The following is a 19,433-nucleotide window of genomic DNA, read 5'->3' as shown; positions in this document are numbered from 1 at the left end:
CAGTCATTGAGCAGTTTGTCTGTCCTTGCCGTCACACCAAACATTTCAAATATTAGTGTTTTTTTTTTTTAATTCCCAGCCCTCTAAAGAAGAAGGAAAAGCATGTCATGTCATTTCAGCCCCCTTGTGATATCCATAAAGTAAAGAGCTCCACAACACAAATTTCTCTTATTCGGTTATTTGCATTTTTGTGAAGGATCACAGCTGGCTTTCGTGGATGCAATCTTAGGGGGTGATTTTGTTGATGCGAGGCTGATCATGTGAACGTGTCAATTTTTTTATCATTTAAGTTGTACTTCGCTCAAACCCCCTGAGGATAGACTCATTAAAAAACCAAGCAAAGTCCAATTATTTTCTTTACAGTGCCGGGTTTTTTCATGTTACTGAGCCTGACCGACAGAGGAATACTAGTATGAAGGAATTCAACATCCTTTCAAAGGTTTCCAGCCCCAATGGTGGGAAGATTTATCAGTCGAGAGCGCCACTTATACGAGGCAAGGACATTTGCCATTTCTACCTGAGAGAAATCAATTTGTGAAAGAGCGTTCGCGCTGCACATTAATCCAGGCTGAGACGGGCCTCATTTTGTTTCCTTTCTGAGTTTGCTAATGTTTTACCTCAACCTCAGATTTTCCTTTTTTTTTACTTCATCACAAGCTGAGAGAGTCCTTCCTTTTTTAGGGGGTTTTCACACCTGAAAGTCCGCACCAAGGTCCGAACCAAAGTTCATATTTTGATACATTTTATACATTCGGTAAGTTTTGGTTTGGTTTCACATTGCAATTATGCGAGCGCACTAAAGAACTTTACATGACATACTTGCATCCTGTCGTCATCATCTATGTGGGCTGCGTCTTGACATTGATTGGTTTGTAATTGATTGGTCTGACGTCAACGTGTTGTCAATTCGGCGGGTAACTTTGACAAGAATGGAAAAAAAAAACAGAAAAAAAAAACTTAAGAATGAACAAACAGACGCATATCGTTGCCACTATACTGTTATTACAGCATTACTCCCTCCTTCTACCTCTTTTTGTCTGACCAAATTTCGTCTGTTTGGTCCGGACCGTGGTATGGGGGAGGTTTCACACCTGTAATTTTGATTCGGATCTGAATAAGTCCAAAAATCCGGACCAAACAAGGTAGGTGTGAAAGGGCCCTTAGAATACTTTCTATTAAAACAGTGCTGTATTAAATTTGCATATGAAGTTAAAGATGCTTGTTAAAGGGAAAGTTCACCCAACAATTAAAACTGGCATACTGTAATTTACTCTCCCTTGTGTTCTTCCAAACCTGTGTGACTTTCTTTGGAAAGTAAAAGGTATTTAAAGATTGTACTTTTGCATGCAATTACAATGAATGAAGACTAAGGCCCCGATCACACCTGACGCGTTTTTCAGGTTCGAAAACGCGAGGTGCACAGCACTTTACATTACACAGAACGAGCAGTGCGCTGCGTTTTTTATGTTGCTAGGCAACTAATGATACAGCTGTCCTGTCAGTCAAGTAAACGTCAAATCAGCCTTTTATTACCTTTATTTACTTTCTGTTAACATTGTGGTAGTTACGGTTCGTGAAGTCGTTAAGCTCCTGGTAACCCGCGAGAGCACCACAAGTTTATCCTCTATCATCGCACTCTACTGGCGTTCAAGCAACTGTCGCTTTCATCACTTAAACGGAAGGCCCGCCTCTCACTTCATTCGATTGGACAGTGGAAAAAAACGCGATGACGTCGAGCGCTTTTCCGCTCGGAGTTGCTTTTTTTTCAACTTCAAAAACGCGAGGCGCAGCAGGCGCATAAACAGCGCGCAGAACGCTCACTGCCATAGGAAACCAATTGAAAATAGGCACCTCTCACTGCAAAAAACGCGTCAGGTGTGATCGGCCCCTAAGGGTGTGTTCACACTTGTAGTTCAGTTCGCTTGGTTCGTTTGGTCCGAAACAAAAAGAAAACAAATGTTCACATTGGCGTTTTAACACCGAACCTAAAGGCATAGGGATTCATTCACAAACTGATTGGTCGGCTTTTATTACGGATATTTCGGGACGGATCTTACCGAACATCCAAAACAATGCTGTGTTCTGGGCGAAATGCGCTCGCTGTATGTGCGTAGCTTCATATGATGGTATTTTGACCAGCTGAGAACTCGTGAAGAGCTCATAAAATGTGTAAATGAGTCGGCAGGACTGCGTTACACACACACGCACACAGATCTGCTGCGAGGATGACAGCGTTCACACTTATTCAAATAAGTGACAGAGCAGTCGCACCAGGGTTCGTTTTAATCCAACCAAACATGCCAAGTGTGAACTGGTTTTATCACCTGAATCATTTGATTCATTGGAAAGATCCGACTCAAAAGAATGAAATGTTCACAGTCCGGCTAAGCAGAACTATGGCAGATAGAGTTAGGTGAATATTGATTTAAATTTGGTTGGTTGCTCACAAAAAGCTACTCTCAAAGACTTGAAAGTGTAGTATAGTATTGTATAGGCTACTTTTATGATACTTTTAAGTCCTTTTTGAAGCCTAAAAGATAAGAGTCCCCATTGTAGTTGCATGGAAAAGAGCGACCGAATGTATTCTTCAAAGTGTCTCCTTTTGTGTTCCACTGATGAAAAAAGGTTTTTATATATATATAAATATTATAAAAATTATTTGTAATAAATAATGAAAAATTTTCATTTTTTTTCAGTGAATGATCTCTTTAACTTCCATTCTAGGTTGTTTTTTAATCTATGAACAAATAAAGGGGGAGTTCACACAATATGTAACAATGACAAAGTAGTGCAGCAGAACTCGTGCGTGAACGATCAATTTGTGTATTTCCATGGACAATGAGAGATGACCTCACGAGCAAACCCATATTCATTCACACATCCGCCCGGACCTTCCTGGAAAGCAACCTTTTTTGCTTTTTCTTTGATTAGAGGACAAATAATTGGACAGACACGATTATTGGCCGTTATTAATGTATCAGAGGAAAAAGGATGCTGGGGAAAAAATACGCTGAAAGTGAAATGAAAGAGCCATCTGTCTTTTCTTCTGCCTATAGAGCCAAGCAGGGAAGAATCCATCAGGTCAGGGCTGGACGCTCGGCCCGATGTAATATGCAGCTACAATGGCTTTGATTGGCCTGCTATGTGAGAGCCAATCAATATCCATTTCTCTGGTTCCCTGAGGCCGCCCCAGAGCCGGGCATTTATTTCTCTTTAACATCCGCAAGCTTTTTATTTGCCTTTAATTTGAGTGTGTCTGCATGACTAGAATGTTCTGTCGTTTAGCAGTCGATTTGCTTTCTGCACAATGATAACCGTCTTCTTCCAGATGGCGGGATCGAGTGTTTTTGTGGTGGATTTGAGTGTGTGTACTTTGACTCCATCCCAGCTAACGGAAAGTTCTCTGAACTTTGGCAGAACTTTCTGGCAAGGTTCTCTCAAAGTCCTAAACAAATGTAACGGTAATAGATAGGGGTGTAATGATACGCTCATGTCACGATTCGATACATACAGTGAGGAAAATAAGTATTTGAACACCCTGCTATTTTGCAAGTTCTCCCACTTAGAAATCATGGAGGGGTCTGAAATTGTCATTGTAGGTGTATGTCCACTGTGAGAGACATAATCTAAAAAAAAAAATCCAGAAATCACAATGTATGATTTTTTAACTATTTATTTGTATGATACAGCTGCAAATAAGTATTTGAACACCTGAGAAAATCAATGTTAATATTTGGTACAGTAGCCTTTGTTTGCAATTACAGAGGTCAAACGTTTCCTGTAGTTTTTCACCAGGTTTGCACACACTGCAGGAGGGATTTTGGCCCACTCCTCCACACAGATCTTCTCTAGAAAGATTCTCTATTGGGTTTAGGTCTGGAGACTGGCTAGGCCACGCCAGAACCTTGATATGTTTCTTACAGAGCCACTCCTTGGTTATCCTGGCTGTGTGCTTCGGGTCATTGTCATGTTGGAAGACCCATCTTCAATGCTCTAACTGAGGGAAGGAGGTTGTTCCCCAAAATCTTGCAATACATGGCCCCGGTCATCCTCTCCTTAATACAGTGCAGTCGCCCTGTCCCATGTGCAGAAAAACACCCCCAAAGCATGATGCTACCACCCCCATGCTTCACAGTAGGGATGGTGTTCTTGGGATGGTACTCATCATTCTTCTTCCTCCAAACACGTTTAGTGGAATTATGACCAAAAAGTTCTATTTTGGTCTCATCTGACCACATGACTTTCTCCCATGACTCCTCTGGATCATCCAAATGGTCATTGGCAAACTTAAGACGGGCCTTGACATGTGCTGGTTTAAGCAGGGGAACCTTCCGTGCCATGCATGATTTCAAACCATGACGTCTTAGTGTATTACCAACAGTAACCTTGGAAACGGTGGTCCCAGCTCTTTTCAGGTCATTGACCAGCTCCTCCCGTGTAGTTCTGGGCTGATTTCTCACCTTTCTTAGGATCATTGAGACCCCACGAGGTGAGATCTTGCATGGAGCCCCAGTCCGAGGGAGATTGACTGTCATGTTTAGCTTCTTCCATTTTCTAATGATTGCTCCAACAGTGGACCTTTTTTCACCAAGCTGCTTGGAAATTTCCCCGTAGCCCTTTCCAGCCTTGTGGAGGTGTACAATTTTGTCTCTAGTGTCTTTGGACAGCTCTTTGGTCTTGGCCATGTTAGTAGTTGGATTCTTACTGATTGTATGGGGTGGACAGGTGTCTTTATGCAGCTAACAACCTCAAACAGGTGCATCTAATTTAGGATAATAAATGGAGTGGAGGTGGACATTTTAAAGGCAGACTAACAGGTCTTTGAGGGTCAGAATTCTAGCTGATAGACAGGTGTTCAAATACTTATTTGCAGCTGTATCATACAAATAAATAGTTAAAAAATCATATATTGTGATTTCTGGATTTTTTTTTTAGATTATGTCTCTCACAGTGGACATGCACCTACGATGACAATTTCAGACCCCTCCATGATTTCCAAGTGGAAGAACTTGCAAAATAGCAGGGTGTTCAAATACTTATTTTCCTCACTGTATCACGATACTGAACTCACGATACGATATTATTGCGATACTCCAAGACATATGGTAAAAGGTTACTGACTAGATATATTTAAAATAATGTAGGCCACTTTTACTGGTAACATAAGAAATTTGGCATTATCAGGACACACAAATATTCCCCCATTGCATTATTATTCATTATATTCAACATTATATGTACCTGTAGTAGTTTAATGTAGTACTGACACTAAAACTCTGTAAACGTGAATTTTTTTCTCACACAGTAGTTTTCATTTTTGGTGAATTATACACAATACAGATTGTCACTATCCACGATACATATTGATGCATTTTTGTATTGCGATATATTGTGACACGATATATTGTTACACCCCTAGTAATAAAATGTTCGTTCAAAAGTTATCTGGTCTTATAATGTTATTATAATGTCTTATAATGTCTAATAATGTTCTCAAAACATTCATCTACAGTTGCTACTTTTTTAGAACGTTCAGAGAACATTCAAAAGTAACTTTCCCATAATGTTTGCAAATTGAAAAAAAAATGCAATGTTCCCTTAAAGTTCATGCAACCAAGAAAACGTTTTCAAAACAATTAAAAAATGTATGTTTTGAACGTTCAGAGAATTTAACTTAATGGGAATCTTTGCCAAATGTTCTTATAACATATTTTTGTTTGCTGGTATAAGTGTTGTTCCTGCCTAGGAGTGAATAGGAATGCTTTCAGATATAGCTTTCTCCATATTATACACCCCTGGCCTGGCCTGGTGTAAACTCTTGTCCATAGACTGTAAAAAATATGGACAAAGCGTCTGTGACGTCACCCATAGACTTATTGAAGAACGGGTTTGAAGCCGTTTATGGGGGGTATGGGCGGCGCCATCTTGGAAAATCTTGGGAAATCCTAACCCCGCCCACCTTCTGACGCAGCGCGCGTCACTCAGCTCGCTCTGCTACTCCGGTTATCTCTGTGTATATTTTAGGCAACGAAATATGTTATAAAACACCATACTAACTCTTTTCGTTTTCATTTAAAGAAATCTTAAACATTATAGCCACACAAATGTGGTTCAGGCAACGCATATTGATTATATTCAACTGCACATAACGTTTGCCTATTTATGAAAAAACAAAATATAAAACACAAACCTGCCTCTTTTCATTTTAAATATAATATAAAAATATTAAACATTTTATGGTCCAGGCAATATGTGCATTTGTACTAAACAACAGATTTTGCAGTAAACAACATTACAGATCATCTTCGTTGTATTAAAATTTAAAATGACAAAACTCAACCCAGTCTCTTTTTGTTAAATTTCAGTTTTATCAATATTAGCCATTATAAAAGTATAAGTAAAAGGTATAAGAAGCTATACAAATAAAGCAAACAATTCAGTCAAACATACAAAGTCAGCGCTCTAGTCTAACCATACATCGGTAAAGTTAAATAGCTTATAAAGTTATGAAACTTCCCCTCAGCCAAAACGATTGCCCAGGGAAAAAATTATAGATTCACGAGACCAAAAATCGGCCATTAGATATAGACAAGACGAATTATATCTCATGTTTAACCACTACAGAGACGCCAGAGTCCGCGGCATTGGCGGCAAACCTCAGAACGTCTAGCCGAGGAAAGGTTGCTCCAGGCGGGGTACATGAACGCCGATCGCCCGGTCATCGCTGGATCAACTGGATAAAATTTTCATAAATCTTTAAATAAACCACAGATTTGAGCTTTAAACAACTATTGTATAACATTCTCGCCTGAAAAACTCTTAAAACTACATTTCATGATACAGAAACTAGTATTATATGTCAACTGTATTAAAAAATGGCGCTTCTTATGTTGTCATTCTCCGTGGCGCTGCCTTGTCAGCTGTCAATCAAGCTGTCAATCAAAGTTAACCACGCCCTTATTGTCATAAATTTTATATCTAAATATGATCTAAACTAACGAGTTCAAAAAAATTCACCCCCCTCACAGTTGTCAGGCACTCGGAAGCTATCGAAAAATACAATAAAAGTCCATGGGACCAACCTGTAAAAACATGAATTTATGCTGTGAAAACGGACATTTTAACATGGGGTCTATGGACATTTGCTCCCTTTTGGGACCTCCCTCTAGTGGATTTTCGATGTATTGCAGTTTTTCGCACTTCCGGGTAGGCTTCATTTTTCAGATCAGAATGTTGCCGCTTGCTCTTGTCCTGTGGCGTAAATGTCCCTCTCTGCCTTTACATTTGTACATTTAATGAGAGACACACCAGAGATGTGGGCCTTATTGCACTGAGGGGCTTGGCGTTTGCTTTTTCTCTCATTAGCATCATTTTTATATCCATTGATCATTTATGAATATCCAGACTGCACATTAACTGATCTTCGTGTATGTGTAGGATGTGGCTAATGGTAGCGCTCCTTTGAAATATTTCCTGCTGTTCTGTGGTGAAATTTCCCTCTTCCCTGCTGTGTGTGTTTGATGCTGCGATGTAGATTATTTTAGGCTAGTTATGCACCCTTTTGAAGAACTGTATATTTGATTATAGACTTTAGAGTAGACAGTATATTTAATTGTATGACAATGAGGCTTTGTGGAAGAGGTTTTGACTGCAGCTGCACAAGCTATAAGGCTATTGGTAATTTAACGTGGTTCAGTATAGAAAAATTGTTGGAATCAATCTTGTATTGATTTCAAAGAAAAAGCTAACTATGCTAAAGGTACAAAACAGACCGTTCGCAAAGACCCGCCCTCTTTAGTTACTGTTGCTATGTCTGACAAGCCACGCCGCTCTCATCACGCCACACATGTTCTCACGCAGTGAAAAATACATGGAGGACTGAAGAGGAAACTGACAACACGTCGACAGACAGGACAGAGCAGGTTACTTTTGATATGAAACAAAGTAGCAACTTTCAAATTTGGTCTTTTTTTAAAGAAATTTAAACAATAAATAGGCTACCGTTTTGTGTCTCTTTAATGTGTCGTGACAGATCGCTCAGTTAAAGCTGCTCGTGAGCCGATCATCTCTTCTATCTAGTTAATTTATAGCATCAAATAAACATGAATGAACATCAGAAGGAATGTTGTTTCAACCGCGGAAAGACGTCAGTTCACACCGCTTTTCAAGTTCAAATCCTACAACGTTAATATACTAACTCTCCTGACTGCTTTGTCGAATATATGTACATTTACATTTTAATATAATATTATAATATTTATTTCAATAATAAAAATACAATAATATATATATATATATATATATATATATATATATATATATATATATATATATTTATATTTATATTTATATATATATATATATATATATATATATACACTGTTAATTTATATTTATATTTACTGCTGTCTTTGAGAAAATATTTTAAACAATTTGTACGTAAAATGTCTCAGAATCTTTCCGGATCACAACTTACTGATGATTCAAGTAGATCTGTGAATCATTATTTTGAATCATTTAATTTAAACAAAGTGGCATGCTAAAATCAATGTGACTACTATGCTAATCAGACTATTTGCTATATCTCCCAGTGATATTTGAGTATTGTCTCTGCCTCGTTTTATAATACGCCATCTACTTGGCCCACTTGTAAATGAAAATGCAAAAAACATCTGAAGGATTCGGTCTGGGCTTTGAGATTGGAGAAGCTGAAGGGTTTGTGATGAATGAGTCGGCTGCGGCACAAATGCTGTTTTCTTGAAGCCAGGTTGATAAAGAACTTCTTCAGGCTAGATCAGGTCTGGCTCTCCTGAGGTGTTCGGCCAACAAGTCATTAGCCATCCAGCCGGGTCTCAGATGGCATTATATTCCTGCCACTTTCTGTGAATCACATCCTAATAAGTGTTGTGATGAAACGTCACACCCTTTCTGCCTCACATTCATTTGATTTATAGGACACTGCCATTTATCGATTTTAAAATGTTTTTGTTTCATCAGTCTCAGAGTTGTTCACATATTGCATACAGTGTTATTATACAACTACTCAATTTAAAGCAATTGCAGTGAAGATAAGTAGTTGCTAATTAAATGTATAGCTAATGGCACAAAAAAATAGGATCTGAATTAGTTTTTTTATGATAATGTACATTTTATGCATTGCAAATATTTATTGTGCTACCAAAAAATTAAAATGTAATACTTTGACTCAAATTAATCTTTGCAAAATTAAATTGCAATGAACTGAATCACTGAATCAAATCAAATGGACATTTCTAAACACTTTTGAGTGATGCTTCAAATTAATTGATGAATCTATTTTTGCCAATTCATTGTCTGAACTAATCAATTTGATTAAAAATCAAACTGATTGGAATTACATTTTGTAAACTCTATTGAGTACTGGCTCAAATGGTCTATTTTTAAATGTGTCAAATTCGTCAATTGAAATGAATCGCTAAAACTCAAATTGACTTTTCTAAACACCTTTTGAGCAATAAATAAAAAAATAAAAAAAAATCTGTGAATCTGAACAATTTCATTGAAATTAACTTTCTGAATGAATCGATTTGATTAAAACAAAATGAACACTATTGGATGAATGATTCAGTAAAATCATTTTTTAAACCAGTCGATTGAAATGAATTGTCAGAATGAACAGAATTGCTAAAAAATTGAGTGATGATAACTCAAAGGAATCATTCAATCTATTTTTGAAGCCACTCACTGAAATGAGCTGTCTAAATGAACCAATTTGAACACATTTGAGTAATGGATCAAATGAATCAGCAAAACGTTTTAAAACCAGTTCATAAAAATGAGCTGCCGGAACGAAGCAATTTGATTAAAACAAACCCAAATGAACACTGTAGCAACAGTGACTCAAATCAATAGTGAATGCCCCAGTTCTTTGAAATGAGCAGTCAGAACAAATCATTTCTCTAAAACAGACTATTTGCAGAAACGTTTGTGAAAGCGATCAGTGATTAATCAAATTAATCAGTGGGTCTATTTTTTGGACTACAAAAGTTGCTTGAAATTAACTGGTCCTTACCAGCTGGTTGAAGTAATGTAATGAAGTAGTGCTTTGTCAAGCTATACTGCTAAATCTGTTGGAAAAACGAAAATGTGTTTAAGTTTGTCACTACTTTTTGCTCCCCTGCACTGACATTAACCATCAGTTTGACTTTTGGAGTGTATTCCCTGCTGTGTTGTGTCATTTTAGACCTGCTAAATGAGTCCAGTGGCTTGTGTTTTTGATGTTCTCACATATTTTTCACTGTCCATTGGTGTGTGTCTCCTCTCTTTAAGCAAGGCCTTTTATTTGCTCAGAGCGGCGATGGTTAGCGATCCTCCCGGGAGCCAATTATCTGAATTCTCTCCCGGATACGCTGATCTAGGGTTAGGGTACAGGGCACAAACTCCGTCTCTAATCTCCAGCATCACAAACAAACTTACGAACGGACTGGTGTCCGGCTGAACTAGCGGGAAACACTGATGTCACCGCCCGCAGATTCTCCTCATTATCACCTCGTTCGAGTGTGGATGTCGTTCTGTGTTTGATGCCATCTTAAGAAATCTCACGACTGCCGTTAATAGCGGACTTGAATTGGATACTCGTGACACTTCGGCTGCTTGAGGACTTTCTTTAAGGCCTTATCTAACATTTAGGCACTTATCGTCGTGTGTTCTTTCAAGTGGACACATTTATGACTATATTGAGAGAAACTGGCGTTTGACTTCTATACACATGGCAGGGCTCTCATTTATGAGTAACTGATGGAGAAATATTTGTAATGGCAAATTTATTCTAAATGAATTCCAGATGGGACTAATAACAGTGTCACAGTAGTTCAGAGAATTACGCTTATAATGTCGAATTAGTGTTAATGTTAAATGTAATGCTGTTAAACACTTTTAAATAATCTAATATCAAATTTTCTTATACATGCAAAAAAAATCTACCTACTGTAGATGTTTCATCCATAATATCAGTATTGATGAAATACAGTAGATAGATTTATATATACTGTATATATATATATATTCTATTTCCTAATAAAAATTGTTCCAGCTGGAATAAATGCAACAAAGAAATTGTGAATTATTACACCGGGCAGATCACCGCAGGATTAAAAGAGGTTGAACGTTTCTTTTTTCAAAGAGCCAGAAGTCCTTTGGAGTTTGGAGAAGGCACAACAAATGAACAATGATTATAGCGTTGGTGTTTCTGGAAGAACAGCAGATGTCATCAGACCTTTTGGAAAATCTATTTGTGGCGGGCAGTGTTGATATTGTGAACCGATGTATGGGAAACACTGTAATATAATTTGACAACTATCAATTATAGTTTAACCTCTCCATCTTCACCATCACACTTAGTAACACATGTGTATCATCCACAGTGCAACAGTGAAAAGCGACCCTCTCAAACAGTGTTGCGCCGTGTTCCCAACGGTGTTAAAGCCACACACATATTGCGGCATATAAAAAATTCATATCATAACAAAAATAAACACTGGTATTCGGTATGAACTGGTATACCGCCCAGCACTAGAAGAGCGTCATCTTGTCATCATCAAACTGGTGTGATTACAGCACTGTGACATCAATGAAGCAATCTGAACGCGAAACATATGTAATAAACCCAGACCAACCAATTACAATCCCTGTGTGAATACTGAACATCACGGCCTGTGTTTCATCTCAGCTCAGAAGACACTGGTGGGCAATAGAGATGGCTCTTTTAAAGGGAATACATCACGCATTTTTAGCTGTTCATTTCCCCTCCTGATGGCCACTTACACATTTTGTAGCCAAATAAAGTCATAATCTACTATTTTATGACGCATTACCCTCGCTCTGACCCTCGGGATGTTTATATATACAACCTCTGTCTGCAAACATGACGATACGTCTCACAATGGACTGAGAGTGAAAGATGCCAGACATGAATTCAGGCCTCCATTCAGAGTATGAATATGTCTTACAATAATTTCCTAGAACATACCAATCACTAAACAGTAGGCGAAAAAGAAGAAGAAAAAAAAGAAGAATAATATATATAATTTAAATAATATATTTTAAAATATATTTTAATTATATAGTTATAATATTTTATGTTTATTTTGTATATTCATATGTATCAGACTATATTATTTATATATCATATTACATATAATTTTTTATTATATACACTGATGATTGATACTGTACATACAGGCACTATTACAATATATATATATATGTATTCCCCCCCCCCCATTCATGCTAAAAAAAATAAAATAAAAACGTCATATACTGTGAAACCGGTATAATTTTGAAAAATACCGTGATATGAATTTTTGGCCACACCACCCAGCACTACGCTCTTGATCTCCCTGCTGTTATTAATTAAGTCTCTCTCTCTCTCTCTCTCTCTCGATGTCCTCCAGCCACAGCACAGCGTATCAGTGCATCTACTATCCCCCGGATCAGACGGCCCGTGCGCGTGAGATCCTGAGTGTGGTGTCCCAGCTCCAGCCGCTCATCTCTGCGCTGGCCGACCAGCTGCTCCAGGCCCAGCACTGCTCCGCTGAAGCTCTGCGGGACGTCCTGAAGAGCCTGGAGGAGAAGGTGAGGCTCCTCACGCAGTTACACTGTCCGAAGTGACAGCACAGCCGTTTATAATGATGATGTTTCAGATAAATGCTGTTCTTTTGAACGTTCTATTCATTAAAGAATCCTGAAAACAATGGATCATGGCTTTTCACAGAAATATGAAGCAGCACAACCTGTTTTCATCATTGATAATAATCAGGAAAGTATTAGCATATTAGAATGATTTCTGAAGGATCATGTGACACTGAAGACTGGAGTAATGATGCGGAAAATTCAGCTTTGATCACAGGAATAAATTACATTCAAAAATATTTTAAATTGCAATAATATTTCACAATATTGCTGTTTTTTGAGTGAGTGAGTGAGTGTGTGTGTGAGAGTGAGTGAGTGTGTGTGTGTGAGAGTGAGTGAGTGAGTGTTTGTGCGTGCGTGCGTGCGTGCATGTTTATTATAGTTAATTAAAACTGAAACCAAAACCAAAAAACATTCTCGTTAAAAGTAAACAATAATATATTTAATTATTTTATTTTTTTAAATCACAGTTTTTTTGATAATAACTGATAATAACTGACATGATAATAACTGGAAAGATTCATTACGGTATTACTATGACTCATAAAAAGAAAAAAAAACTTTGAAAAATCTTCATACGAAGGACTATTTCAGCCAGTGTCCTTGAATACCCAAGTCAATTTGGAATTACATAAAGTTTTAAAGCAGAAGTAAAAATTTAAATAAAGTATTAATCTTCAAGACGGTGGTTTGGGAGCATAAATGTAAAATGAGTCTGAATCGTGCAGCTGATAGTGCGTCTATTAATAGTCCTGCAAATGTTCATGCTTTAAGGGCAAATATCTTTTCTAATGAAATACTTTACTGTCACACATTCTGAAGCTGCTTGTCAGGGCCGGCCCGAGGCATAAGCGAACTAAGCGGCTGCTTGGGGCCCCCTCGCCACCAGGGGGCCCCCAATCAAGTTTTTTTTTTTTTTTTTTTACATATTAATTAACTTAAACAAGTGACATTAATGAATGAAAGTATTAATAATTCTAATTTTGAAATAAAATTTCTAATAAAATTCTGATTTCATGATCAATATTCCTGCCTACAACTGCTGCTGTGTCTGCCAGTGTTTGAGTCATGCGCAAAACTGCAAAGTGTTGCAAAACGTTGGAGGATATTTTGCAAATAATTGTTTTAATATGTTTTGTGACAGTTTGTTTTCGGAAGTTTCAAAGAGTTAGTAAAAGAGTAAAGAAAAAGTTAAAACGTTTTTAAGTATCTATTTTTATTAAGTATTTATTTTGTATTAATACATAACCTCATTGTATTAATTTATAATGTAACATTATAGCGTGACATTGTGTCAACAATCGTCAAACAGGTGACTCTGCGTGGTGGGAGGGGGCCCCCAAATCAAATTCTGCTTAGGGCCCCCAAAAGGCTCGGGCCGGCACTGCTGCTGGTGATCGAGTGACAGAAACGATGTCTAGTGTTTCTGCCACTGAATCACACTCAATTGGTACAGGAATCGTATCAGATGGTAATACCATGGTGCTTTGATGTACATTACTATACTGTATGATTACCATATACATATACCATAGTTCTTTGTATGATATTACTATCATGGTAAGGCCTGAAAACATGGTTTTACCGTGGTACAATGAACAAAAACCATGGTGGCATATAAATTAAATCAAATTGTATGCTCACTGAATCTGTTCTGTTGTGTCATGTGTTTCTGAGGACAAAAGCAGATTTAGCATGAGCAAACACAGCATGTTCCTGTCATTAAGCCACGTCGTCCCGTTCACTGAGACCACCCAGTCCTGGCCTGAAACGGGTCGATTAGCAAACATCGAGGCTCTTTGACAAACGGCCATCGGTCTGTCATGTTCCCCTCTGCCAAACCCAACAGAAGCACCAAGCCGAGGATCTGGTTTGGAGGCCTTGGTGTTTTATGTTTGTAATTAATGAATTACATCTGGTGCCGTCAGTGTGCAATCTGTGACACAGGGATTGTTTCTGCCACAGAGGAGCATGGGCAATCATCCACCTACATTTCTTCATTCTCCTCTCTTCACCTCCTGATTAGAAGTGTGACGGTCCCGCGTGATCAGACGCTCAAGCTGATTGAAATCTCCAGAGCCAGTGTGTGTGTGTGTGCGTGTTGATGTTGCATTAGATCTCTACTCTTTATTCTATTCTATTCTATTCCAAACTACAATTTACAACCAATTTACAAAGAACTAATTTATTTATTTGTTTATTTATGTTTAGAGCCATCACACTGACTAAACATCAACTGTAACTAATTTGTTTTAATATATATATTTATTTTATTTATATATTATATATTTTCATTTTTTATTTTTTTTATTTGACCAAACAGCAATTGCAATAAGTTTTCAAAATATTTTTATTTTTTATTTTATTTTTATTCCAGACAATTTACAACCAATTTACAAACAACTAATTTTTATTTTATTTTATTTTTTTAGATTTGTCACATTACCATTATTTTATATATGTTTTGTTTTATGTTTTTATTTTTTGTTTTATTATTTATTATTTTGACCACACAGCAGATGTAACGAAGTTGATTCAAAATATATATTTAGTTACTTTATTGTAATTTATTTTATTTCATATTGTATTTATACATTTCAATTTTATTTTCATTATTTTTGCTTTATTATTTTGACCGGACAGCAATTACATTGTTTCAAAATATTTAATTTTTAATTTTAAGGTTTCTCATGATTAACCGAGGTAAGAATGAGTTTTAATCATTTTCATTTTTATTAGGGCTGTCAATCGATTAAATTTTTTAATCGCGATTAATCGCATGATTGTCATGAGTTAACTCGCGATTAATCGCATTTAATCGCACGTTTTTTTATTTGTTCTAAATGTACCTTAAATTAATACTTTTCAAGTTTGTAATACTCTAATCAACGTGGGCATGGATAAATAGATGCTTTATGCAAATGTATGTTTATTATTGAAACCATAGTCAATATAGAGCATAAGGAGGAGACATGTTTCAAAGGTCATAGATGTTTTTCAAAGAACTTGTTCATGTCTATTAGACATGTAGAAAGAACAAAAAAATGCCAGGTTACCACTACTTCTCTTTCTTTGCACTGAGCAATTTACTAACACAAACATGTTTAGATTTTTGCATGACAGGGGCAGCTCTTCTAAAAATGCTAAATGTAGGCTACATTAATTATTTATTATTACATTGTAGTTTGTCTCTCTCTGTGCCCATTTTGATGAAGCTAAATTCTCAATAAAAATGTTTTCATTGGTATATTTTACTGTTTCTGTTGTCAACGGAATGAATTTGAAATGGTGACTGAAACGCGACCCATTAAGACATAACCAGCTCTTCCTTCTAAGGGACTGTTCGTTTTTTATTTAAGGGGCCACCGGAGGAGTTTTGAGATCTGTTGTCAAAAAAGACATGACCCTCCCTTCGCCAGCAATACATTTTTCTATGACCCTCCAAAATGATTGTGAAAAAAGGCATGACCCTCCCCGATAATTTATTGATTAGCCTACTTCTGTACTGGTTTGCGCTTGGCAAAGATGTTCAGATAGCCATTGTTTTGTTTTTTTTTGTTTGTTTTTTAAACCATAAACTCTTGCTTTCTCATCTTACTAGGGCTGTAACGATAGACCAAACCTACGATTCGGTTCGTATCACGATTTTTGATTTTAGATCATGTTTTCGGTGCTGATGCGGTGTGACTCGTTCAACATGTGGGTGGCGTTGCGAATAAAGCATCTAAAAGCTGTCACAAAGAACCGGCAAAAGTAATGATTATTAATATGTCAAATATAGCGAGGAGACATTTTAATTGTTTATTAATAAACAAGTGTTTTCTGTGTCGACTGCAAAGATGAAGTTGACGATGCGTCGCGATCTTCTCAGAACGCGCCAGAGAGAAATGCACATTTCATAAGCAGAAAGCAGTCTGTTTTCCTTCGTTATGAATTGTTCTGTTTAAAAGTAGACATTTCAAGCTTTCTATATATTTCTCAGGTCTGTGAGGCAAGTAGAATACCTTACGTTGAGTTTCGGTTCATTTATGAGACAAGAGTCCAGTTCACTCGCCCGCGCCTCCGTGTCATGATTAGGCCTATCTATTTTCTACTATATTTACTTCTTATTTATTAAATCCAGATGAAACATTGATTAAAATTAAGATACAATAAAATAAAAAATAAAAAATTCACTTTAAAGAAAGGCTTTGTGCTTTTCTGTTTGAGGTCTCTGTGAAATTTTTAAAGTCGCTTTCAGAGCAGTCATGTCCGTAATGGAGAACTGTCACGTCCATAACATTGTTTTGTTTTTTTTTTCACATAAATGCGAACACGAAAAATAAAATAAAAATAATATTTTATGTTCTGTGGAGGCCGATCTTTATTCATCCGGTGGGTATATATCTTTTGGTTTGCACAGTGCAATTTATACAATTACTAAAAAATATTTTGCCACCTAAAAGTTAAAGATTTTTTGTGTCACGTCACATGTGTATTTCCCTCATATTAAATATAAAACGCATGTGTAGACTGATATTTTTCTAATGTCTTGACTCCTTTCAGACGTTTCAAAATATTGGTATTAAATGCATTTTCTGAGAATTTATATTTCAAGTTTTGACTGCAAAAATAAACATAACACTGGAATCGCCCAATTTTAACGAATTTATCCTCAACTAGTTTTTGTGGTGTAGGTCTACGTATTTTATGTTAACTTAAATAATACTAATAGTAATTTAAAGATGTGGTAGCCCTACATCTTACACATCGTGGAAACAAAATAAGAATGGAATCTAAAATATGGTAGTATCGCGCTACAGCGCACATTCTATCAGCTGCAGTTCTGGTGCCTCAGTCCCAATACTGTAAAACTCGACGTACGTTCACATCACATGTTAATGCAGCGGTAGAGTTACACTCACAGGACACTGTGCACTTAGCAAAAGTTCATTATTTGCTCGTGCTTTAAAGCTTTGCCGGGTAAACATTTCTTTGGCATTCTGTTCTGACATGATGCACTTTTTCTAAGCGCGAACTGAAGTGCGCGCGCACTGTCAAACAGCGCCAAACTGGATTTTTGTTGGGTCAGACCCATCTGATATCGAAGGGGGGCTGATAACGCGAGATCAACATGGAGCTAAATGGGAAAAAAAATAGCACCAAACAAGCCACTTTGAAATGTTGCTGTTTTCATGAATATAAAAGTTGGGTGACCCTCCCCCTAGACTAAAAAAAGTTGGATGACCCTCCCCTCAACAAAGAATAAAAAGACATGACCCTCCCCTATTTTCCTCCGGTGGCCCCTTCCATAAATACCGAACGGTCCCTAAGATGTTAAGTTAATCTGCACAAAAATTCTGATAATCGAGCCGTCGTCTGGTGAAATCAAATACACATAAGATAAAGACAATATCTGTGCTCTGATTTCGGCTATACTTGTAAAATTAGAGAAGCAACATAATATCTGTGAATTAAAGAGCTGCTCCTCCGCGCGAGACGCAGAGAGAGAGAGAGAGAGAGAGAGAGAGAGAGAGAGGCGCGCGCGTGCGTGCTGGGAGAGCAGTACCGGCATTACCGGTAGATTCTCAGAAACTAAATAAGGTTTGGGCGCTTGTTGAAGGGGAAAAAAATCGCTAAAGGGGTCTGCAATGTCGCTAAGTTGGCAACACTGTGTATCTCCATTTCTCCAACTAGGGGTTGGGCCACGGGTCAAACAGAAAATACGCGCTGCGTTAATCGCGCGTTAAAAAAATTAGTGCCGTTAATATTATTTTGCGTTAACGCGTTATTAACGCGCTAACTTTGACAGCCCTAATTTTTATGCATCAATACAAGTGCATATAGTAGTTAGGAACTTTTAAATTGGTGCATATAAATGAAAATAAATCAAAAGTAAAGCAGGTTTCATGTTCATGTTTTCTCCCAGAAAGTGTGGCAGGGAGGGGGCAAACTTTGAAAACTATTGAAGTGGCAAAAGAAAGTTTGGGTATCTGAGGTCTAGTCTATTCACCTTTCCTGCAGCTCCTGTCACTGTTGCACATGTCTGAGAATCAACGCTTGTTCTCAAGAATGTGTGTTTCCGTAATGACACGGAAGCTTCAGATCCTGACGCGTGATGAGGCGAATGAAAAACTGTCTCTCAGGAATGTCACCTCACTGCCGGTAACTCAAAGTGTGGAGAGTGTGAAGAAGACCGGGCTTGTTAAAATGCCATTGAGTTTAAAAATAGCTCGGGAAAGCTGCATTAAAACACGCCGCCATTTCAGACAGGTGAGAATAGAAACAGAGGGAGCGTGGAAGTTCATTGCTGGAGAATTTGATGAATTCTGGGATGTGATTATCATGTCTAAAATAATGATTGGTGGGGTAGAGAAAAGGTCACAGGGGCGTTGATTTGGTGATATGCAAATGTCCCATCCAGCATCTGTACAATTGCCCCTGAAATATGAGGACACTGAGTAAACCTTACTGGTGACGGCTGACAAATTACATTGAAAAGATAAGCGAGGCCTAACTGGGTTCTTTTCTTTCGTTTTTTTTTTAAGCAATGCCACAGCTATTTGAACGCCAATAGTGAAAAAATGATCTTTCAGAAATGGCTAGTGTGACAAAGGCTTCTTTGTCATAAATGAAGTTATTAAAGCAGAATGCATTGATTCTAAAACAAAATTGGCAAAATCGTATTTAAAATAGTTTTAGATGGACACGTCAACTTCCCAAAAGTATTTTGTGCCAATTAATACACACACACACACACACACACATACATATACAGACACATT

At 37.4% G+C, this 19,433-nt stretch overlaps 1 protein-coding gene across 4 annotated transcripts in view; it reads left to right on the top strand.

Annotated features, from left to right (window-relative positions):
• The window catches only part of inpp4b (inositol polyphosphate-4-phosphatase type II B), a 181,739-nt gene that overhangs the window by 115,151 nt on the left and 47,155 nt on the right, over nt 1-19,433 (top strand). For all 4 annotated transcript variants that reach the window (XM_084093431.1, XM_084093430.1, XM_084093433.1 and 1 more), the window contains one exon: nt 12,432-12,612. In XM_084093431.1, the coding sequence (XP_083949557.1) occupies nt 12,432-12,612 (181 nt within the window). The remainder of the gene's footprint in view (nt 1-12,431; nt 12,613-19,433) is intronic.

This window comes from Abramis brama, assembly GCF_963993115.1.
Source record: "Abramis brama genome assembly, chromosome: 2".
NCBI classification, from domain to species: domain Eukaryota; kingdom Metazoa; phylum Chordata; class Actinopteri; order Cypriniformes; family Leuciscidae; genus Abramis; species Abramis brama.
Note: the sequence above shows the minus strand (reverse complement) of the source record. Positions and strands in the feature narration are given on the sequence as shown.